This window comes from Microcaecilia unicolor, chromosome 2, assembly GCF_901765095.1.
Source record: "Microcaecilia unicolor chromosome 2, aMicUni1.1, whole genome shotgun sequence".
NCBI classification, from domain to species: Eukaryota; Metazoa; Chordata; class Amphibia; order Gymnophiona; family Siphonopidae; genus Microcaecilia; species Microcaecilia unicolor.
Window position 1 is genome coordinate 553,536,591 of NC_044032.1, and position 24,980 is coordinate 553,561,570.

The following is a 24,980-nucleotide window of genomic DNA, read 5'->3' on the forward strand; positions in this document are numbered from 1 at the left end:
TCCATTGCCTCAGGTACAAAAGTAATACCTGTATATAATATGTAAACCGCTTTGATTGTAACCACAGAAAAGCGGAATATCAAATCCCATCCCCTTTCCCTTTCCCTATTTCTAAACATTTTGGTTTCCATCTATCTATTGACAGTCTACAAATGGAAAATGCTAACAACTACAATGAGTTTACCCATTCTGTCAAAATGACCCCACTGGCAAACTGGAAAATCATATACAAAATCAGAAAGAACTGCAGACCAACTTCTCAAGATCTGAAGTTGATGCGAAGGTTCACGAATCAACCATCAGTTGAAAAATGAATGCAAGTGGTATTCAGCAGGGGATAATTAAGAAGATAGCACTGCTCTCTATAAAGATCACTGCCTCAGGTTTTCCAAAAAGCATCTGGATAGTGCACATAAGAATTATGGAATAACTAGCCGTTGAGCCCGTAAAAACGGGCTGGTATAGAGGTTTTCCTCCCCCCGCGGTCACCACCGCTCCCCTCCCCCCCCGCGAAGTCGCCACCGCTCCCCCCCCCCTCGAAGTCGTCGCCGCCGCCGCCACCCCTCCACCTGGTCCGGGCCCTCTCTTCACTTCTGAACTTACAGATCCATTCGCCGAACGCAGCAACGCACATCAGCTGAGCTGCCCCTTCCTTCTCTGCCTGTGTGTGTCCCGCCCTCGCTGACGTTACGTCACAGGAGGGCGGGGCCACAGGCAAAGAAGGAAGGGCTCACTGCAGCTCAGCTGATGTGTGTTGCTGCGTTCGGCGAATGGATCTGTAAGTTCAGAAGGGAAAAGAGGGCCCGGGCCGGGTGAAGGGGTGGCGGCGGCGACTCCGAGTGGGGGGAGGGAGCGGTAGCAACGTCGGCGGCGCAGTTTCCCTCTCTGTCCCGCCCCCCCCCTGTCATCACGTATTGACGCGGGGGCGGGACAGAGAGGGAAGTCTCTACTGCGCATTTGCAGTGAGTACGGTCACTCGCCGTTTATATATATTGATGTTCCTTGAATACATGAGTCAAAAATGGAACTTTTTGGACACAATAACAAACCTTAATTTGACGAAAATTAAATTCTGCCTTCCAAAGGAAGAATCTCACCCCTAATGTCAAAGCTGGTAGTAGAGTTTTCAAGGTGTAAGGCTGCTTTGCTGCATCAGGAAATGGATGGTTTGTATTCAATGAAGGAACCATGAATTCTGCTTTATATTAAAAAAATTCCAGAGGATTGTCCTTCTGTCTGGTATCAGGATGGTCACCTGACAAAGAAGGTGACACATATAGATTGCTTGACACAAGTTTGGACCTCTGAACTGAAGGTAGATTATGACACCAAAATTTTAACTAAGCTTTGGAAAGAGGGTTATATTCTTTCCACTGCAGCAGATTTCCAAGAAACTTTCTTTAAGATGATTCATAGAATCGTTATTACAAGGAAACGAGGTTATGAAATGAAGTTGTGGGACACAGATACATGTCTCCAATGTAAAGATACAAGGGCTCTTGGCTGCACACCTTTTTGGAGTGTCCACGATTGGGTACATTATGGATTCAGGCCATAGCTGCTATCAAAATCACCACAGGGGGATGGCTACCCAATACCTAGAGTTTGCTATTACTAGGCAATTGAAAGAGAGATGCTGAGGCTGAACATATAGTCAGACTACTGGTGGCAATAAAGAAATCTGTCTTACATGCTTTGATAGGGGTACATATGGAGGGGCATTTTTTATAAAAATGTCTAAGTCCAATTTTGGTCATTTTGCTGAAAATGATGAAAAATCAAGTGGTGAACATGGCCATTTTCAAACCTAAAATTGTCTTTTTGTTTCAAAAATGGCCATTTCCTTATATGTTTTCCCCCGGATTCTATATAGCATGCCTAGAGATCCACACTGAAATGCATAACTTAATTGGTTTAACAAGCCAGTCAGCATTGTTAACAGCACTTAACAAGCAAGAAGGAGCACTAATTGACAATAATTAGAATTTACACACATAACTCGCTACATGTATTCTGTAATGAACTACAGAGCTGCATGGGAACAGGGATAGTGGGATTCCCATGGATACTGCGGGAATCCCATGGGGATCCCCTCCAGGACTGCGGGGATGCCGTGGGGATGGACCAAGGTCCCCGGGGATCCCAAATGGATGGACCTGGGTCTTGCAGGGTTCCTGCAGAATGGAAGGGGAAGCAGAGATTACCCTGTCTTCAACTCCCTTCCTCCCTCTCTCCCCATCCACCTCTCCTCCAGTCCTGGATGGCCAAATGACATACTGATTACAATCAAACATATAAATGGCAAGTGACTGACTCACCTGCAAATGCGCAGTAGAGACTTCCCTCTCTGTCCCGCCTGGAAACAAACATCGCGCGCACCAACCTCCACCCTCCCCCCATCCCCGCCGCCGCTCCTGCCCCCCTCCGTATCGGGCCCCCTACACTGACCTGACAGCGCCTCTCACCTCACGGAGGTGAGAGGCACTGTCAGGTCAGTGCAGGGGGCCCGGCACGGAGGGGGGAGGGAGCGGCGGCAAGGAGGGTAGCTGGAAATCTCGCCCATTTTAACAGGCTTAACGGCTAGTTAATAAACAAATTACTACTCTACCTATGAAAACTTATTCCGTTATTATACTTCCTCTGTGTACATTCGTATGTTACACAAGTCGGTATGTTTGAAAATATAAGTGAGATTACGTAAAAATGCTACCAACAATAAAGAACAATGTGGATGCAGCAGCTCATAGGTTTGTTTGCTTTGTTTTGAGAGTACGGCGATGACGGCTACGCAAAGGGGAAACAGAAACTACCCTGTCTTCTACTCCCTCCCATCCATCTGTCTTCCAGCACTGGATGTCCTCCCCATACATATCTTGCATCATCCTGGTGGTCTAGTGGCTTGCTTCGGGGCAGGAAAGGTCCCCATGCTTCACTGCCCGCTGCCACTGATCCTTTCACCGCCGCTGCTTGTTTAAGACATCTGCCAAGACTTCAAGCAGCAGTCTCAAGAGGTGTACAAAATATTAACTGGACTAGAACAGGTAAAGGCTTACTTTTTGAAAATGAACAAAGACTAGGGGACAACTCCATGAAGTTACATAGTAATAAAATTAAAACAAAGAGGAGAAAACATTTTTCTACTTAATGTGTAATTAAACTCTGGAACTCACTTCCACAGAATGTAGTAAAAGCAATTAATGTAGCTATATTTAAAAAAAGATTTGGGTAAGGTTCCTAGAGGTAAAGTCCATAAAACTGGGGCTAGCACTGCTTATCCATGGGGGTAAGTAGCATGAAATCCCCCTTACTGTTTGGGATCCTGCCAGGTACTTGCGACCTGGATTGGCCACTGTTAGAAACAGGATACTGGGCTAGACGGACCTTTGGTCTGACTCAGATGGCAACTTATGTTCTTATATATACTAAAGAATGGTTGAAGAAGAAGGGATTTCATGTTTTGGATTGCTCAAATCAAAATCCCAACCTAAACCATATTAAAATGGCACGACCTGAAGGCAAGCTATTCATGAAGAGAAACTCTCAAATGTCAGAGTTGAAACAGTTCTGTATGGAAGAATGGATCAAAATTCCTCAAGGGCAATGTGAGAGTCTAACAGATACAGGAAACATTTAGTTGAAGCTATTGCTGCTCAAGGAGGAGCTACTAGTTAGTGAATGAAGGATTCCCATACCTAACATAGTAACATAATAGTAACATAGTAGATGATGGCAGAAAAAGACCTGCACGGTCCATCCAGTCTGCCCAACAAGATAAACTCATATGTGCTACTTTTGTTTATATCCTGCTTTGATTTGTACCTGTCCTGTTCAGGGCACAGACCGTATAAGTCTGCCCAGCACTATCCCTGCCTCCCAACCACCAGCCCCGCCTACCACACCCGGCTCTGGTACTTGTTTTTGGCACTACTAAAAAGTTTAACATAGTAACATAGTAGATGACGGCAGAAAAAGACCTGCACAGTCCATCTAGTCTGCCCAACAAGATAAACTCATATGTGCTACTTTTGTATATACCCTGCTTTGATTTGTACCTGTCCCCTTCAGGGCACTGATTCCACTATGAGTGTAAAGCCTCAGCTTTTGGATTATCTGGAGGACTCGGGTCTCCCATGGTTCCCTCCAGAAATAACTGCACATCTAAATTCTACTATTCAAGCAAAAGAATTTCAAAAAGCTGTGAAGTCTTAAATGTTATACGGTTCAAGGACTGGATGGTTATACTCCAAAGTTTTACAAACTCATGGTGACACAGGTTTACGGCCATTTCATTTCTTATTACACTGTTGCAATTGCTAGTAGGGCCTTTCTTTATATTCTAACGCAGCTTTAATCACCCTTATACCAAACTCTGTTAAGTCTAGTACCCTTCCTATCGACCTATTTTTAATTGACAGTGATTTGTCCAGAACAAGTGGGTTTGTAATGGGTAGGCAATTGGTGGTTACTGTCCACGAGGCTTTGTTGGCCATGGCTCATAGCATCTTTACACAGACTTCAGCTATGCTTGTGAGCATTGATGCTGAAAAAGTCTTTGATAAGGTTAACTGGCACTAATTATTTCAGGTTTTACAGTATATGGGTATGGGAGGGCGGTTTTTGAGAGCTTTAAAATTAAGTTATTCACCTTCAGTTTGAGGTTAAACTAGTTACTAAAGATGTTTAAGTGAAAGCTACATACCTGTAGAAGGTATTCTCCGAGGACAGCAGGCTGATTGTTCTCACTGATGGGTGACGTCGACGGCAGCCCCAGAACCGGAACCCTCCCCAGCAACAAAGAGTTCGCTATACTTATTATTGAATCTTTAAGCTGGCAGGGTGATGCACAAATGCATACTATTAGTGGCGTAGCCAAGGGTGGGCCTGGGTGGGCCTAGGCCCACCCACGTTGGACTCAGGCCCACCCAGTAGCAGCACATCTATGATGTAGTTGGCAGGGATTCCAAAGCCCCACTAGCTGAAAACTTCCAACAACTGTCCCTCCTGCATACCTTGTAAATAGCAGATCTTCACCTGCAGCAAGCAGCGACTGATACATACTGCTCACACCGGCCCCATAGCCTTCCCTCTGACGTATTCCAACCTATGCGTAGGGTTACCATATTTTGTCCCCCAAAAAGGAGGACACATGCCCCGCCCTACCACACACACACCCGTCCGCCCCCTGTCACACCCTCACTCCGCCCCCTGTCACACCCTCGCTCCGCCCCCTGTCACACCCTCGCTCTGCCCCTTGTCACATTTTCCCCTCCCCTTACTACTGCCCTGGTGATCTAGTGACCTCTTCGGGGCAGGAAAGGGGAGGGGAGGCTAGCAATCTGCCCGTTTGTCTGGATTTCTGGACAAATGGGCAGGCTGGCGGGTGGGGCATCCTACAGGATGGCCAGCCCACCAGCCTGCCCGTTTGTCCAGAAATCCGGACAAACGGGCAAATTGGCAAAACCTGCCTGGTTGCCTGGACATGCCCTCAAAAAGAGGACATGTCTGGGTACATCTGGACATATGGTAACCCTACCTATGCGGAAACAGGAAGTTGCAGCAGTGGGAAGGCTGTAGGGCCAACATGACCAGTGTGTATTAGTTGCTTATCACTGCCAGTGAAAATCTGCTATTTAAAAGGTATGCAGGATAGGGGGGATGTTTGAGACCATATGGCATGCAGGCGAGAGAAGGAGAGACCAAATCATCTGTAGGACTGGGTGGGGTTCTTCTGCCCACCCATCTTGGGCCCAGGCCCACTCAAAATTGGGTGTCTGGCTATGCCCCTGCATACTATGTTGCTCACTCTCTCACACCTCCTGCAGCTCTCGACAACCATGGCACCCTACTGTGAATGCTCCCACTCCCGCCACATCAGTGGAGAATCACCCACATAATGGTGCCACATAAGCAAGTGCCAGTGGAGATCCCCAAACCTCCTTTGCTGGTGCAGTCTCAACCACACTGCAGCCCTGAGTCTATAAGAGCTGGCAGAGATTCCCAATCCTGCTGGCGAAGACACATTCACCATGGAGTCACCTGTAAAGTGTTAGTAGAGATTGGGTCACTGACAAATACAAGAACAGGAGGCCTTGCATGGATGACTAAGGGAAGGAAAGGCAGGAACAGATGGGAGACTGCAAGAGGGAGGGAAAAGGGTGAGTGCAAGAGAAAGGAGGGGAAAGAGGGAGTGGATGCCGGTAGAGAGAGGCAGGTAAACACCGAGAAAACATAGGAGGGGAATAGATGGATGGGGAGAACGTGGAGATTCGAACTTTAGAGAAGACCCCTGTATTTATGTATATAATATACAGGCATAGCCTCATGGATTCAGGGCCAAAATTTCTGTTAAGATGTGTGTGTGTGTACAGTGCTGGGTACATTATGCGCTAGACAGCATAGTTAGCATTTCATTCAACACCATTCACAACAGGAATAAGACTTTTGCAATGTACAGATTATTCAAACATGCATTTACATTTATAATTATTATTGGCTGGGGCTTTCCTAGTGTCATACTGGCAGAAGTCATTCCAGTGTACATTTTTTCAGTATCCTCTCCAGCTGCTGCTGCTGACAGAGCCATCCATTTCTCACCAGGGATGCAAATGGCGAGAACTCATTGAAGGTTATCATTATTTTATTTTTTTTCATTTTTTATAGTCCACACAATCTACAATCCTTAGCGGATTACAATAAAACATGCATAAAAATAATAATATCTGCACACTGATTACATACTGCTACTTCACGTCCCATACAGAGAGCAGATGAATCTCCTTCAGACATGTTGCCCTAGCCACAATCAAACCAACTTGAGCAAAACAGTGATCATCCTTGACGCAGAGAAGAAACGACTAGTTTCATAAGAACAAGAACACACTAATGTAAAACAAATGTATGAGTGCTCGAAAACAGACTCTTAGGGGTCATTTAACTAAGATGCAGGAAAAAGGGTCCTGCGGAAGCGGTGGGGGCCATTTATCTCGCTCACCAGGGTCCTTTTTACTGCAGTAGGTGAACCCCCCCCCAAATGGACACGTGGTAAGATAACCCTTACTACGTGGCCATGCATCAGGGAGCACAGCCACCCACTGAGGTGGCGGTAAGGGCTTCCGCAGTAACCGGGCAGCATGCAGTGATGTCCGATTACTGCCGGGTTAGCACCGCACTACAGCTAAAAGATTTTCCGGCGCGCTGGAAATGACGCATTCTCCAGCCAGAACTACCAGCAGCAGCAGCCGTGTTGGGCTGGCGCTAGTTCCGGATTAGTGAGCGGTAAACTCACGTTGGGCTTCCTGCTGCTTTAGAAAAGACCCCCTTAATGAGCAGAGCTCAGATCACACGGGCTTCACAGTGGCTGTCTTACCTTCATGAACATGCTGAAACCGGTTTTTAGAAGATCTGTGATACCTGCAGACATGTGTTCGATATCAATGCAGTCAGATCGGTCTGGATTAAATATCTCCTCGACCACTTGCTTCAGTAATGGTTTATAGGAAGCCTGCAAAACGCAAACCATTAGAGATACCTGGATTGCTTGGCAGCATTTTAACATCTTTTAAAGCTATTTTTTAAAATCTACTTATGGAAGAATTCTAGAAAGTTCAATACAACCCAAATCATTTTAAGCTGCAGTACTTTGGCACCATGGGTACATATCACTAAAGATCCCAGAAGAAAAGAATTTTTAAAAAAAATGGGAAAAAGAGATTTCTTGTCAGTGGCTGCTTACTGACATCCAGCTGTGTAGCCATGAAGCAGCAAAGACTCTCCACACTCTTAAGGTGAACCTATTATTATCATGCTATTCTTTTTGTTGTGATTTTAATAAACCTGATGTGCAGATGAAAGGCTGAGTCTTGCAAGAGCCACAGGATGCTTGTGAGAGACACTTTATACAACACTGTACCAAATGAGGTGGTAGTACGTCTCATACGCAGCCACTTGATATCAATTGAACCTGCAATGTGCTTCCATGAAGGTGACATAAAGTCAGATTTTGCACTGGAGTTCTATGTCATCCAAGTTGGGGCCTTCACAATTTCCAAATATTTTATAAAAGGCATACTAAGGTTGTAACTCTATAAAATAGGTGCTAACATTCACACATCACTTATGCGTATAAATATTTAGAATAAATAATATTATACTTGCATATGTATACACATATGTGCATAAATGCCAAAAATCCACCTAAGTGTTATTCTGTAAATATACATGTACCTTATATAGCGTGTATTTTACAGGTAGGCATACACATGGGCAGAGTCTGGGCAGGAGTCACACATGTGTTAGCTTGGGTATTTTACACCAGCTCTATGCCTGGCGTATGTGCTTACATCTAACTGCATATGCGCATATATACCCGGTTACTTTAAGACAGTGTTTCCCAAGTCCGGTCCTGGAGTACCCGTTGCCAGTCAGATTTTCAGGATATCCACAATGAATATGCATGAAAGAGATTTGAATATAATTGAGGCAGTGTATGCAAATCAAGTTCATGCATATTCATTGTGGACAGCCTAAAAATCTGACTGGCAAGGAGTACTCCAGGACTGGACTTGGGAAACACTGCTCTAATACTCTATAAAGGAAAGTAGACACCTACTTTCTTTTACAGAATAGGCTCCTAAATATAGCTGAAATGTTAGAGAATTAGCTCCTAAATGCAGAGTCTTATGTAAAACACATATTAAGATGTGCAGGAATACACTTGTATACGGCAGTGAGAAAAGTCATTTCACACACAAAAAATACAAAATACCAAAAATCAAATTAGATCCAATCATTTCCACTATACACTTTTTAAGGTTATTTCAAATTTTCTATTCATTCAATTTCACTTGTTCCATTTACAACATATACTGATACATATATAAACTCGGTTTATATATGTATCAGTATATGATTGGCTCAGGGACTTCCAGGTCTCTCAGCTGAGTGAAGCATGGCCAAAAAAGACGTTTTTATTATTGCAGGGGGGGAATGACGGCCAAAATAGATGGGTTTTTTTTAATGGGCGTCCTCAACTGCACTGAGCCGCATCGGAGGGGGTGAGCAGCATGGCGTCTTGGGGGGGGGGGGGAGGGGATGACGGCCAAAATAGACGTGTTTTTTTTTTTATGGGCATCCTCAACTGCACTGAGCCGCATCGGAGGGGGTGAGCAGCACGGTGTCTTCGGGCAGCACAGGGAGGCGTATTTGGCATGCGCAGAGCAGCCAGCATAACGATTGGCTGCTCTACGCATGCTCGACCGGCCGATTGGCTGAGCGTTTAACGATGGAATAGAGAATGCAAGTGAGCTACAACGAGCAGCTCATTTGCATTCCTTTTCCTTGATGCATGCTCGTTCCCGGGCTCTAACGATTTTTTAGTGCATCTAGGCCTGAGTATAAATGGAGACAAGGGAGAGAAAGGAGGAAAAGGGGAGACAAGGGAGAGAAAGGAGGAAAAGGGGAGACAGGGAAAGCGCAGAGGAGGAGGAGTGACAGAATGGTTTTATTTATGGCTGTCTGCCTGTTCTCAACACACATTTAATACAATGAGTAATTGGCAGATTAAATGCATTGTTGTTTGTGTCTTTGTATAATAACACCTACAGGACTGTTGGCTCATAGCACATCTCCTCATCAGGCTGTAGCATGTCTGTCAGGGTTGGAATGAGATCAAAATTCTGAAATATCTTGCAGATGTCCAAAACCCGATGTCATTTCTCATCCTTACACAGACCCCTAGTTATCTCTCACCATATTTACATATACATGGCCCACAGAATAAAGTATTATTCATCAGTCTGAATTACGTTTGCAACTAAATGACTGCCTTGCCTCAGACAAGAAGCTTCTATACCTCTGTGGTAAGTGATGGAGATATTTTTCTCAAGTTTTGCTTCTAATTTGTAAATAACGTTCAGGATAAAGACAAATATGACATAAATATGTGAAAACTGCATAGTTGAGTAACAACCTTGCTCATTAATTGAAGTAGGATTTTCAAGCCTGCTGAGAAAGCAACATGGGCTACTGATCCGAAGTATTATTTTACCACTAACTCATGCCATTTTAGCACATGTCCCATGTTATCCAATTACTAATAACTGGGGTTAAGAACATAAGCATAGCCATACTGGGACAGACCAAAGGTCCATCAAACCCAGTATCCTGTTTCCAACAGTGGCCAATCCAGGTCACAAGTACCTGGCAAGATCCCAAAACAGTAAAACAGATTTTATGCTGCTTATCCTAGAATATTTACCCAAGTCCATCTTGATAATGGCTTATGGACTTTTCTTTTAGGAAATTATTCAAACCTTTTTAAAACCCTGCTAAGCTAACTGCTTTTACCACATTCTCTGGCAACGAATTCCAGCATTTAATTACTCGTTGAGTGAAGAAATATTTACTCCAATTCTTTTAAAATGTATTACTCAATAACTTCTTTGCATGCCTCCTAGTCCTAGTATGTTTGGAAAGAGTAAACAAGCGATTCATGTCTACACGTTCCACTCCACTCAGTATTTTATAGATCTCTATCATATTTCCCCTCAGCCTTCTCTTCTCCAAGCTGAAGAGCCCCAGCCGCTTTAGTCTTTACTTATAGGGAAGTCATTCCATCCCCTTTATCATTTTCGTCACCCTTCTCTGAACCTTTTCTAATTCCACTATATCTTTTATAAGATGCGGTGATCAGAACTGCACACAATTCGAGGTGTGGTCGCACCATAGCACCATACAAAGGCATTATAACATTCTCAGTTTTGTTTTTCATTCCTTTCCTAATAATTCTTAACATTCTATTTGCTTTCTTAGCCGCCGCTGCACATTGTGTAGAGGGTTTCAACATATCATCAACAAGGACACCTAGATCCTTTTCCTGGGTGGTGACTCTTAATGTGGAACCTTGCATCACGTAATTATGGTTTGGGTTCTTCTTTCCCACATGCATCACTTTGCACTTGCTCACATTAAAATTCATCTGCCATTTGTATACCCAGTCTCCCACCCTCGTAAGGTCATCTTGCAAAGTAACATAACACATCTTCATAGTAGCTCATGTTGATAACTTCCCCCCTTAGATGCAATGTGATTTACACGTGGAAACTAGTGTTTTACATGTGTAAATGCCACCTAACCCTTATAATATGGCCTCCTTAGCCTATGCATTTTAAATGTATTTTTAGGGCTCGATGTAGTAAATTGTGCTATTGTGTTGAAGTGTAAATAGGCCCCAGTGCAAATAATGGGACTTGCAGTAAAAAAGATATTGATGCATGTTAGCATGTGGTATGCAGTAGTACAGAAAGCTGACTATCTTTTCCTTCATCAGCATCTCTACTACCTTTCCTACCATTGAGATAAGGCTCCCTAGTGATTACTGACTTTACTAACAAGTGCCAATAAAGTATATTGTTTTGCTCTAGAGTAGACAACAAAATAATATAATCTCCTCTAGGCAGTCGAACATAGGCATGCATCCTGGGGGCTCAGCTGCTCTCCTCATAACAGCTAGCTCTGTGGGTGTTTGTGCACCCCCAATATTGAACAAACTCCTTAACTGTATTCATTGAGAGGTAATTTCAGTTGGGCATAGCACCCCCAATAATGCTGGAAAGTTAGCTTCCATGGCTGTCCTCCCTGTGCACTAAACGAAAAGATAAATAAAAGGCATACCTGAGACCTTGTGGAAGAAAGATAACCAATGGGACACTGTCATACCAGGGTGCAAATTATATTGCAATGATAGGGTGGATCAAATTGGTGGAGGGGTAGCATTATACATTAAGCAAGACGTTGAATCAAATAGACTAAAACTTTGGTAGGACACAAAACAAATATTCAAATTCTTATGGATAGAAATTCCATGTGTAAAGGGAAAAATGCTAGTAGGAGTGCACTACTGTCCACTTGTCCAGGATGGACAGATGTAGAAATGTTATCAGAAGTTACTGAAGCTAAACTGGGGAACACAATAATAATGGGTGACTTCAATTGCCCCGATACTGACTGGGTAAATGTAACATCAGGGCATGCTAGAGAGGTATAATTGCTTTATGAAATCAAGGACTGCTTTATGGAGCAGCTGGTTCAAGAACCAAGAAGAAGGGAACAATTCTATCTAGACCTAATCCTTAGTGGAGCATACGATCTGGTGCAGAAGGTAATGGTGCTGGGCCACTTGACAACAGTGATCATAACATGATCAGATGTGGAGGGGCACCTAAATCTGATTTTGGACGTTTTACTGAAAAGGTCCAAAAATCAACTGGCCATTTCCTAGATGTTTTGTGCTCAGTACATTTGTTTTTTGTGAACATTAAAAACAAACAACATCCAAAGGAAAAATGTACAAAAACAAGCCATTGGGATGTATAGGGGGGGCTAGCATTCTTAGCAGACTGGCCACACAGACATTCCAGCAGAGCAGTGGGGCACCCTAGGGGGCACTGCAGTGGACTTCATATAAAAGGCCACAGGTATACATCTCACTGTTACCCCTTATATTGTATGGGGAGCCCTCCAAAACCCACCAAAAACCTACTGTATCTAACTGTACACCACTACAATAGCCCTTATAGCTGCAGGTGTCACCTATATGTTGGTGCAGTAGGTTTTTGGTGGGTTTTGGACGGCTCATACTTCCCCCCACAAATGTAACAGTTAGAGTGGGATATGGGCCTGGGTCTCTTTCTGTACAGCGCAGTGCACTGATCACTAGGTTACTCCAGGGACCTCCTTGCTGCTCTAACAGGACTGACCATAACATCTGAAGCTGCCATAGAGGCTGGCATTTACATCTTTGGGGGGTGGGAAGGGGCCAGTGTCCAAGGAGAAATAAGGGGGGGAGGTCATGCCTTAATCCCTCTAGTGGTCATCTGGTCATTTAGGGCACCTTTTGTGACTTAATCGTGATTGAAACAAGTCCAGACCAAACCGACTCTTTTAGCCCTGGACATTTTTGCTTTGTTCCATTATCACAGAAAAACATCCAAGTTTGGAAACACCCAAATCCTGCCCCCTTGTGATTCGGATGCACTGCAGATGAATTACATAGAAAAATGTCTTAAATGGATTTCAAAAATAGCAATGTGGACAGTTAGATGTTTTTCTGTTTCAAAAATGAGCTATTTCATATAATCTCTAGAGTAAGTACACACAAAAAAACTTAGAGGAGCAGCTGTAAAGGTAAAAAATTTATAGCACAAATGGATGCTATTCAAAAATACCATCCTGAAAGCCCAGACCAGATATATTCCATGTATTAAAAAAGGAGGAAGGAAGGCCAAAACACAGCCAGCATGTTTAAAAATGAGGTGAAGGAAATTATTAGAGCTAAAAGGAAATTCTTCAGAAAATGGAAGAAGGATCCAACTTAAAATAACAGGAAACAGCATAAGGAGGAAGGCAAAGAAAAGATTGCGTTGGAGGCATAATCGAATGGGGCGCCCACGTTTTCCTGAGGAAGGGGTGGGGAAACCCGTATTATCGAAACAAGATGGGCGGCCATCTTTCGTTTCGATAATACGGTTGAAGACGCCCAAACCTCAACATTTAGGTTGTCCTTAGAGATGGTGGTCCCCGGTTTTCGGTGATAATGGAAACCGAGGACGCCCATCTCAGAAACAATCAAATCCAAGCCCTTTGGTCATGGGAGGAGCCAGCATTCATAGTGCACTGGTCCCCCTCACATGCCAGGACACCAACTGGGCACCCTAGGGGGCACTGCAGTACTCCCAGGTGCATAGCTAGCTCCCTTACCTTGGGTGCTGAGCCCCCCCAAAACCCACTCCCCACAACTGTACAACACTACCATAGCCCTAAGGGGTGAAGGGGGGCACCAACATGTGAGTATAGTGTGTTTCTGGTGGGTTTTGAAGGACTCACATTTACCACCACAAGTGTAACAGGTAGGGGGGGGATGGGCCTGGGCCCGGGCCCGCCTGCCTACAGTGCACTGCACCCACTAAAACTGCTCCAGGGACCTGTATACTGCTGTCAGGGAGCTGGGTATGACATTTGAGGCTGGCAAAAAATATTTTTAAAGTTTTTTTAGGGTGGTAGGGGGTTGGTGACCACTGGGGGAGTAAGGGGAGGTCATCCCCGATTGCCTCTGGTGGTCATCTGGCCAATTCGGGCACCTTTTTGAGGCTTGGTCGCAAGAAAAAATGGACCAAGTAAAGTCGCCCAAGTGCTCATCAGAGATGCCCTTCTTTTTTCCATTATCGGCCGAGGACAGCCATATGTTAAGCACGCCCCAGTCCCGCCTTTGCTATGCTTCCGAACGCCCCCGGGAACTATGGCTTTCGATTACCCCGATTTGGGCGACCCTGGGATAAGGACGCCCATCTCTCGGATTTGTGTCGAAAGATGAGCGCCCTTCTCTTTCAAAAATAAGCCTGATAGTAAAAACTTTTTGAAGTATATTAGAAGCAAGAAGCCATTAAAATAATCCTTTGGACTGCTAGATGACTGAGGGGTAAAAGGGGCACTCAGGGAAGACAAAGCCATAGTGGAGAGATTAAATGAATTCTTTGCTTCAATCTTCATCGCAAAAGATATGGGAGAGATACTACTGCCAGAAATGGTATTCAAAGCTGATGAGTCATAAAAAGTGAAACAAATCTCTGTAACCCTGGAATATGTAATGGGGCAATTTGACAAATTGAAGAGTAGCAAATCACCTGGACTGGATGGTATATATCCCAGAGTACTGATAGAATTGAAAAATGAACTTGCAGCTATTGTAAAATCAAACATGGTACCAGAAGATTGGAGGGTGGCCAACGTAACACCAATTTTTTTAAAAAGGGTTCCAGAGGTGGTCCGGGAAATTATAGATCAGTAAGCCTGACATCGATGCTGGGCAAAATGGTACAGACTATTATAAAGAACAAAATTACAGAGCATACACATCAGCATGGATTAATGAGACAAAGACAATGGATTTAGTCAAGGGAAAACTTGCCTCACCAAACTACTACATTTCTTTGAAAAGGTGAATAAGCATGTGGATAAAGGTGAGCCGGTCAATATTCTGTATCTAGATTTTCAAAAGGTGTGCAGCAGCGGCTAAGAAAACAAAGGAAAGCAATGGAAAACAAAAATAAGAATGTTATAATGCCTTCACATTGCTCCATGGTGCAAGCATACCTTGAATACTATGTGCAATTCTGGTCACTGCATCTCAAAAAAGATATAGCGGAATTTAAAAAAGGTACAGAAAAGGGCAATAACAATGATAAAGGAGATGGGAGGACTTCTCTATGAGGAAATGCTAAACTCCTGGATTCTATAGAGTTGGGCACCCAATTTTACAGACCTAGGAGGAAAGATACATATTCAGGATGTGTTAAATCATATTAATGTGCATTAACACATGTTAATAACTGAGGCTCTATATTTTAAATAGTTATTCACTGTCTACCTCAAAGTAAATGGACTCAATATATTGCATTTTATTCACTATGGGGCCCTTTTACTAAGCTGTGATAAAATGGGCCCTGCGCTAGCGGAGGGGGCCATTTTTGCTTTGTGCTAGCGATCCTTTTACCACAGTGGGTAAAAAGACTGAAAATAGACATAGCCATGTGTTAAGAATGCGAGCGGAAGCACTTACTACCAGCCACTGAGGTGGCAATAAGAGCTCCCGCACTAACCCGGCGGTAACCAGGTAGCATGTGGCGCTGCCCGAATACTGCCGGGTAACTGCAGTGCTAGAAAATACTGCCCTATTTTCCCTAGCATGGGAAATGGCACATGCAAGGGTTGGAACTACTGCTGGCGCCTGCGTTGAGGTTGGCAGTAACTCCATATTGGCATGCGGTAAGCCCGCACTGGGCTTACCGACACTTTGTAAAAGGGTCCCTATATATCAAATGGAATTAGGCTTCCACTGGTGGGCCCTGAAGCTTAATTCTCCCTCTCCCCCATCTCATCTCAAACAGTAAGCCTAGGCTATATATCCAGAGCCTCTTTTTAAATACAAGATACAAGGCGTTAATATTTTCTTTAAAAATGTCCTATTCATCGCACAGTTTGTTCATGAACAGTGGAAAGAATCATTTACTTTATTCTTTAATGATTTTTTTCCACAGGTGGCAGAGGACAAATTGGACCAGAATATCATGGGGAGAACTATTCTGCACTCCTACAATTTATATGAGCTAAAGCAAAGACATATATTGTTTCAAACATTCTCTCTGGGTATATCCACAGCCCCGTTCTGCATTCCTCTGAAAGATGGAGGGAGGGGGAAGGGGAGGAGAGAGGTGTTTTAATAACATCAAACGTTCTCATGGATTTATCAAACAGTACATAATAATTATTAATGGTGACTGACGAGCCGGTGTGCTAACCATTTCTAATGCTACTTTTACCTATAGAAACAAGAGCACAATGGCGGCAAATCAAAGGCATGTCCTTTAACATGCAGTGAAACTGGCCAGGTGTACCTTACATGCCACTTCTCTGCACTTCAAACGTTACCCCTCTGCTCTTTCATTTTCATCACAGTTAAACCATGAAAAGCTCATAAATTTCGCCTTTCCTTTTAAGCCTTGTGTATAGATTTCCAAGAGATACTCGCTTGGGTGTGCTTTGTTTGCATTAGTGTGAAAGGTCTGAGTATTAAGGGGGAGATTCTATATATGGCGCCTAAAAAATTGACGCTGAAATCAGTGCCAACTAAGCGTATTCGATAATCGGCACCTAGATTTAGGCACTGATTATAGAATACACTTAGTTGATATGCCACTGACACGCCCCCTTGTGATTTGAATGCACCTCTGAGGGACTTCATAGAAAAACGTCTAAAAGTTGGTTTTGAAAATACCAATTTGGACGTTTTCTGAGAAAAATATCCAAATGCAGATTTATGCCACTTTTTGGATGTTTTTCTCTTTTGAAAATGAGCTCCAATGGGCTAGATTCTATAAACGGTACCTAAAAAATCGGCACTGAATAAAACCCGCTTAGCTGGTATTCTATAAGCTGCGCCTAAAGTTCAGCGTGATTTATAAAATAACACATAAGCCGAGAGGTCACATGTAAATTTAGGTGCTGTCATCTGCACCAATGAAAACGTGGTAGAAATGCCCACACCTACATTTACGCACAGAGCACCCACATTCTATAATTATGTATGTAACTTAAAACCACACCCCGATCTGCCCCCAAAACGATCTGCCTCCTATTTTCGCACCTCTTTTTTGGGCCATGTAGAAATTTTAGGCACCTAAATTTATGCACATTATTCCCAATTAAATCTAGTTAGTGCCAATATTTCCTTGTTAAAAAGCCAATTACTGGTACTAATTGGCTCACTATTCTATTAAATTGCGTGCACAATTATTGGCAACTTTTATAGAATCAGGGGGCATTTGTATTTGTAAGGGGGTGTACAGAGAGGTGGGGCTCCCACATACAGTATACTGTAAGTTACACGGGTATGTGCAGCATTTACCCCCTCATTCTATAAATGGCACCCAGAGTTAGGCATACAATTGGGCGCATGCTTATAGAATAGGCTCATTTACACATGTTAACTAATTGCTTAATTAGTGCTCAATTGGCACTTAATTACTGAAAACTATCCATAATTTGCCTAAACAAGCACTAATAGGTACTAATTAGTAATTAATTACACTTGTAAGTTATCTAGGACCCTATTCTATAAACAGAGCTAATAATTTTTCTCTTGTGCAACTCTTATGGCCAAGGGAGGGGCTTGGGCATATCAAGCATTTAGTTGCACTGTTATAGAATATTTGCATTTATGCGCCTACATACCTGTATTATGTCTTTGGCTGGTGTGAATGTTTGCGCTGAAAATTCAGCCTTAAGCTAGCACTCTATAATGGTAGTTCCACAGAAGTCATGCTTAGTCCTCTGTATCCCCGCACCTAACAAGGCACTCTTTACTGAATCCACCCCCTTAGTCCAGGGCCGGCATTCGGGGGTGGCAAACAGGGCAGTTGACCTGGGCCCCCATGCCATAGGGGGCCCCAAGTCTGCCTGAAGCTGAAGGAGGCATAGTTTGCATGTGGGTTCTGGGGCCCCCTTTCCAGTGTCTGCCCAGGGTACCTGCTTATCTAACACCAGCCCTGCCTTAGGCGTTAACTCTTACATGAGCTCTATGGCTGGTTAAGTGCTTGCATCTAAATGTTACACACCTATATGCCTGTTTAGTCTACTATTCTATAAAGGAAAATAGGTACCTACTTTCCTTTACAGAATATGCTTCTACTAGATGCCTTCCAGCTGTCTCATTTTAAAAAAATATTTATTTATTGATTTATAACAAATTTTCACCAAGTACAATACTTGAGTTATGTAATACAGGCTAAGGAATTTTTTCCATCAAAGTCAGAACAATAAAATAACAAAGGAAAACATTTATGTCCTCTTTAGACCACTAAAAGTTTGGGAAGGGTCTACATATTCAGGAGAGAAATTAAGGAATAAATGAAGATCTATTTAGTATTGCATGCTGCGCCTAATCCTAACTATATCTCAATCTCTCTATATCTGACATTAAACTTTGCATAATTTTTTTTGATTTACAAAAGCTGTTAAATGTTCTGGTAGGAAAAAATATATTTTAGTCCTTGATATTTTATCACACATTTAAATGGGTAATTTAAGTAAAAAGAGGCCCCTAGTGCTTGGGTCTCTTTCCTTAAAGCTAAAAAAGCTTTTCTCCTTTCTGGTGTCTGTCTAGTAACATCAGGGTACATCCATATCTTTTTCCCATAGACTAAAGATTGTGATTTCTTGAAAAACATGCGTTTTACTGCTTCCATATCTTGTTCAAATATGAATGAGACTAACAAAGTCATTCTTTCGGAATCCTCAGTTATGGATGATTCTAAAATTTCCGTTAAGATTATATTTCTCTTGTTCTTTTTGTAGAGGTTGTTGTAATTTAATATCCGAGGTTTATCCTTCTTGATTCTTTTTAGTTGGAATATAATATATTCGATTAATTGGAGGAATAAGATCTGAAGAATAGCTCAAAACTTCTACCAAATATTTTTTAAAGACTTCAAGAGGAGTAAGCCCCAGAGTTCTGGGAAAATTTAAGAAACGAAGATTCAGTCTACGATTATAATTTTCAATTTGTTCAATTTTTCTATAAATTAAGTTTTTATCTTGTATTGTCACCAAAGAAAAATCTTGTTGCTTTCTCACTTTTTCTTTTATTTCAGTCATTTGATTAGCGGAGTCTGTTTTAATTTTTTCAAAAGATTTATCAATAGAAATCAAACAAAATAAAACATGGAAAAGAAAATAAGATGATACCTTTTTTATTGGACATAACTTAATACATTTACCACACCTCTCTATTCAAAAGATTTAGAAAGTGTATCAACCGTAGTTACCAGAGTAGAAATCTCTTGTGTATAGTTAATCAGTTTAATGTCAAGATTTTGGAGAGCTTGCCAAATGCTCTTCAAAGTAACCGGCTCCAGTTTAGATGACAAATATCTATCCACCAACTGGTGGTTCGAAAGCCCCAGACCTCCGCAAGCCTTCTCATCAACAGAGCCTCTTACCTGAGGCCTTTCTTCGCCATCTTCCAACTCAGCTGGGATAGGAAAGCTGCGGGGGGAGGCGGTGGATTGATTTCCAGGGATGAAAGCGTGACATCTAGCCCCTGGTCACAAGGGTCTCCTCCTCCTGGGACAATGGGGCTCCTCCCGGACTTTTGGTCAGGCGTTCTCACCGCAAACCTATGGTCAGTTGTGATGGTGAAGAGGTTCTGGTCGCCGAGGCTCCAGCCTTAACCAGACCTTTTCTTTTAGTATGGGGCATAATTGTTACCGAAGAATCAGTTTGGTTGTAGCTGAACACGAGAGAGTTCAAGCGTGATCAGTGTGTGCCGCCATCCCCAGCTGTTCATAGAACTGAACTTTGCCTGTTCCTTGGCTCTACATGGTCTTATTCCTAGGTCACATTCCTTTTTTTGTCTCATTCTTACATCTTCATATGTTTTTGAAATGTTTATATTAGCAATGTCCTTGATGTAAAATGAATCTAGTTGCCAGAGCTCATTCTTCAGCTGCTGGGGCAGTATTCATGCTGTACGTATATTAGTGTGATGCTAAAAGGAAGACATGAGAAGGAGCAGTACACCAGTTACCTGATTCACTTTGATTCATACTGGTAGAAAGAGATAAGTACAAGCATGAAAAAGGGAGATTTTAATAAGTTTGTTGTTTTTTTTTCTATTAACAAAATGCATTAAATAGTAGCAAACATTGTGGCGGCAACTTTCTACAGACCTTCCATCTGTTCTTAAAATTATGTGCCCAGATCTGTGTTACTTGTGCAAGTATTATTTCTGTGAAAACTTATGTATATACATTTGAAAATCTAAAAGTATTTGCATAAGTACACGCTCCTGTCCACCTCATCATGCTCCCTGAGACAACTTACTCGATATATGTGTCTTGGGCAATTTTCAAAAGCCCCCTTTCTAAGACAAAATACAATTTTATGCAAGGATATGCCTTTGAAAATTGCTCACTCTGTCATTATCATGTTTATATATCAAAGTGTGGGAATGTAAGAACAGTTATATACAAAAGAAAAAGGAGCAGATTGCCAGTATAACCCACTAGAAATTTTGCATAAAATGAAAGGCTGAAAAAACTAGTGTCTAAATCACAGCACCCAGAAAAAACACACAGATATTTCACAGAGGGGCTGATGTAGAAAACTACCATGGGCACAAGTGCACCGTTAACCTGAGGCATGCACACACATTACTAGCCACACTACGCAGTGAGTTCAGCGTGGGAGTTAACTCACACAGTAGACATTGGTGCATAGCACATGGCTATTAGTTATTCCACCCTGAAGCAGAGAAGTATGCAGCTGTTTTTAAGGTGAGTACAACATAAGAATTTTACTGCTAGGTCTGGGGTGGTGTAGAAGGATTACCTGTTTTTTCTGCATAGGGGCTGAACAGCTAACAGTCCCTCCTGACCCCCCCACCCCCACCCCCGAGGAACCCCCAAACCCCTGATCTTTCTCCCCAAACTTTTGCCACCCTGATCTTCCACCACCAATACCAAAATGACCCATGACCTCCCAAAATTTTGGCAACCTGATCCTTTTGGATCTTTCCAAAAAATATCTTGAAGGCTTATGAAGACAGAACTCCATACTCAGCTATGTAATAAAACATGCAGGCAAGGGAGAAGGTATGACAATAAAGGACCATGAGATTGTGAAACACTGGGACCTAATCAACAAGGAAAGGAATCCATAGGGCTCACAAGAAAGAAATAAAAGACCAACAGGTGGACCCAGAAGACTGGGAACTGAGAGGTCCACATCTTGAACGATACTAATACTAATTCAGCAATACGTTATCTAGCCTGCACATTTCAATATGTTTGAAAAATCTGATTGAAAAAAATATCCTATATAATAATTCTCACCGCCAAAGTTCCGAGGCTGCCTGGAACCGTGGGTCACTCGGAGGTGGTCTGCTACATGGAGTAGATAATAGTGACGTCAGGGAGAGGGGAGGAGCCGCAATGCAGGGAGCAGCGAATTGGCTGCGGCATGTGTCCAATGGGAGGGGGAGGACCCAGCCAGCAGCAAACAGCGACCCAGGCAGGGAGTAGGGAAACACGCTCTGCGTGTTTCCCTACTCCTCCCCCTGCCTAGGAATCGCTCGAGACTGCCTGCCAACCACCCGCGCACACTAACCACCCTCAAAATACTGCCGCCGCCCTCCCTCTCCAAGTCCGGATTCGGACACCTCGGGTGAAGCTGTCAGGAGGTGGTCAACAGTGCGGACCGCAATGCGCAGAAGGTGAGAAGTGCAGGGAATGCAACAAAGGGGCCCTTGATCTCTCTGTGAACTGGCAGCGGCGAGGAGGCGACAAAGTGGGCCCTGTTAGAGGCAAACATGCAAGAGGAGCGGGAGATCCACAGGCTGCAGAAGAGCCTGCGGCTGCATAAGCAGCGGAATAAGAGCATTTTGCCCAGGATGGACTGGATTATATTCTGGGTGTGTTGGAGTCTGGAACCGCTGACTCTGCCCTATAAGAGAGTGAGGAGCAGACAGAGGAAGCTGGCACACAGGACACTGCTGGCAGCGATCACAAGGAGGGCCAAAGTGACTCGGGGGAGGGAGTGAAGGAAGACGACGATACCGACGAAACGCATGACCCCCAGGAACAGCACAGTGATCCCGAGGAGTCTGGAGGAGAGCTACATCAGCTAAATGATAGCAAGACTAAAGACTCCTCTGGAGAGGGGAAGGTATGATGGCTCACAGACACATCTCTGTCTCACACTCTCTCTCTCTCACACACACACACACACACATACTGGAGCTGCTGCTTCACATTATCGTTTTTAAATTGTTGTTCCATCTGAAGCAAGTCTAAAACTCTTTCAACTGCATAGACAGTGCCTTAAAACGTGGAGGACACAAGGGGGGGGGGGGGGGAAAGACAGACCCTGCAACTGTGAGGGAGGAAGGGGGGACCCTGCAACTGTGAGGGAGGGAGAGGGGACCCTGCAACTGGGAAAAAGGGAGACAGACAGGGGCCCCCCCTGCAACTGGGAGGGGACGACAACGACGATGACCATGGAACTGGGAGGGAGGGGGGACCCTGGCACATACTCTCATTGTCACACACACACTCACACCCAGTCTCACTCTCTCTCTGTCACACATACACACACTCGCACATTCACTCTCTCTCACACACACTCTCTCAAGCATACACACTCCGAGGAAAACCTTGCTAGTGCCCGTTTCCTTTAAAACAGAAACGGGCCTTTTTTACTAGTTATTTAATAATTAAATGGGACACTGACTTAAAGTTGTTGGCCAGGGAGAAGGTTTTTTTAACCTATGATTAAACTGTTGCTAAAAGATCATTATCCCAACCCATTATAAACAGGGAAGGTAAAAATTCTTTGTGACGTCTGAAGTCTTTTCCTCCTGTCAAAAGATTGAGTGGATCGATTTTTTGTCCACTTGTGGAACATTAGCGCATGGCCATTAATAAGAAAAATAGAAAATTGGCCATTTCCAGCTGTGAGGCACACAAAGGCCACCTTTTACTGCTTAGTAAAAGAACCCAAAATGTATGTTCTTTCAAGATTCAAATAATTGATCGCAAATGTCAAAGAAACTATCAGTATGGCAATTTTGAAATAAAGTTCTCTGAACTTCAAAAATGGGTGCTAAGTATGGGTTATTCTGGGAACTGCAGATCCTTAGACTTCTTAGAAAAAGTCAAATGTTCATTCTGCTAACGCCAGAAGCTGCCAGTACAGAGACTTTAATTATAGAATCATAATAGATACACTGAAGTAAATTAAAATCTTGTGATTTGATACCTTGTGGCTCACAAATGAGCATTTGAAAAATAATCATAGGCTACAATGAGGAATGAAGACTCTAGCAATTTTTACTTGCAGAATGCAATAATTTATTCTCACGTATAATAACGCCAAAAAGAATTTATAGCAAGTTAAGTTCTTCCTACACATGTGTATACTTTTAATTTAAGCCAAGAAAGCAAAAAACAACAGCCGTTAGTTGTAAATTTATTCAGCAGAGGGTATTCCAAGGCTTGTGTCAGAGCTAGTCACGCAATATTTAAATCACTGAAATATACTCACTAGCTACTAGTGAAGTCCTACACACGGGCATCTGTTTAATATCCCCATTCTGTCACAGCAGAGGCTAAGAAATATATTCAAAATGAGGTTTTGAAGAAAACTCATGCTCTAGAACTTAAACATTTGTACTATGATATAATGTAAAACAATTTAAAGTTGTCCAGTCTGCTTTTTTTAAATATATAATGTGAAGATCTACTTTAGATAGGTTGTGAATGCCTTCTTGAACTCAGAGGCATATCAGCAGGAGCAAGTGGGCATTGCTCTTGCTCTCACTAGACATCAGAGACCCCAGTAAAGGTGGGGGGGGGGGGGGGTGTGTGTGTGTGTGTGTGTGTGTGTGTGTGTGTGTGTGTGTGTGTGTGTGTGTGTGTGTGTGTGTGTGTGGTGTTGTGTGTGTGTGTGTGTGGTGTGTGTGTGTGTGGTGTGTGTGTTGTGTGGTGTGTGTGTGTGTGGTGTGTGTGTGTGTGTGTGTGTGTGTGTGTGTGTGTGTGTGTGTGTGTACGGTGGGGGCTAGGGGGTTAGCTATCAGGAGATGTGGGGAGAGGATCAGGTTTTTTGGGGGTATCAAGGTTGGGCAATGATCAGTGATGGGGCACAATAGTTCTGTTTCGCACAGGCTATTCATCTGCAGTGGTAGAAGCAATTTTAAAAAAGCTGCTCCCACATACATGTGGAGGGTTCCCTTCCCCCAGCATTTCAAATCACTGTTCCCACTGCACATGGAGAGACAAACGAGCAGGCTATACTTATTTTACTTGAGCCTTTTATAAAATACTATGGGAATCCTTTGAGTCCTGACATGGACATAAATTACTTTCTCTGCACCCTTCCTAAAGCAGTGCTCACAGTTTCCTAACCTCATCACTCACTGCTGTTTCAGCATCATTGTTTGGGAATTACAGTAGGGTGCTTACAGTTTCCCCTACACTTCTTACTACCGAGCTGATAAATACATAAGCATCGTCAAATTGGGACATACCAAAGGTGCATCACGCCCAGTATCCTGTTTCCTGCAGAACTTTTGCTCTATTTGATTCAATGCCCTTTTTAACACATTTATCCATTCCTACCCTAGTTTAGATAATATTTAACCATCTCTCTGACCTCATTTTAACCTTTCTTTAAATTAGTCACCTTACTTTCTAACACCTCTTACTTATCTATGGGGCCCTTTTAATAAGCCGCGTAAGCGTCTACGCATGCCCAACGTGCAACATAATGGAGCTACCACCTGACTACCGCGTGGCTGTTGAGGTAATTTTATTTTTAGCATGTGTCCGATATGCGCATCTGAAAAATATTTTGGGGGATGCACGCCAAGTGGC

At 43.2% G+C, this 24,980-nt stretch overlaps 1 protein-coding gene across 2 annotated transcripts in view; it reads right to left on the minus strand.

Moving 5' to 3' along the window:
• SCFD2 (sec1 family domain containing 2) overlaps nt 1-24,980 on the minus strand; it is a 642,339-nt gene that overhangs the window by 43,932 nt on the left and 573,427 nt on the right. For both annotated transcript variants that reach the window (XM_030191376.1, XM_030191377.1), the window contains exon 7: nt 7,367-7,501. In XM_030191376.1, coding sequence (XP_030047236.1) covers nt 7,367-7,501 — 135 coding nt within the window. The remainder of the gene's footprint in view (nt 1-7,366; nt 7,502-24,980) is intronic.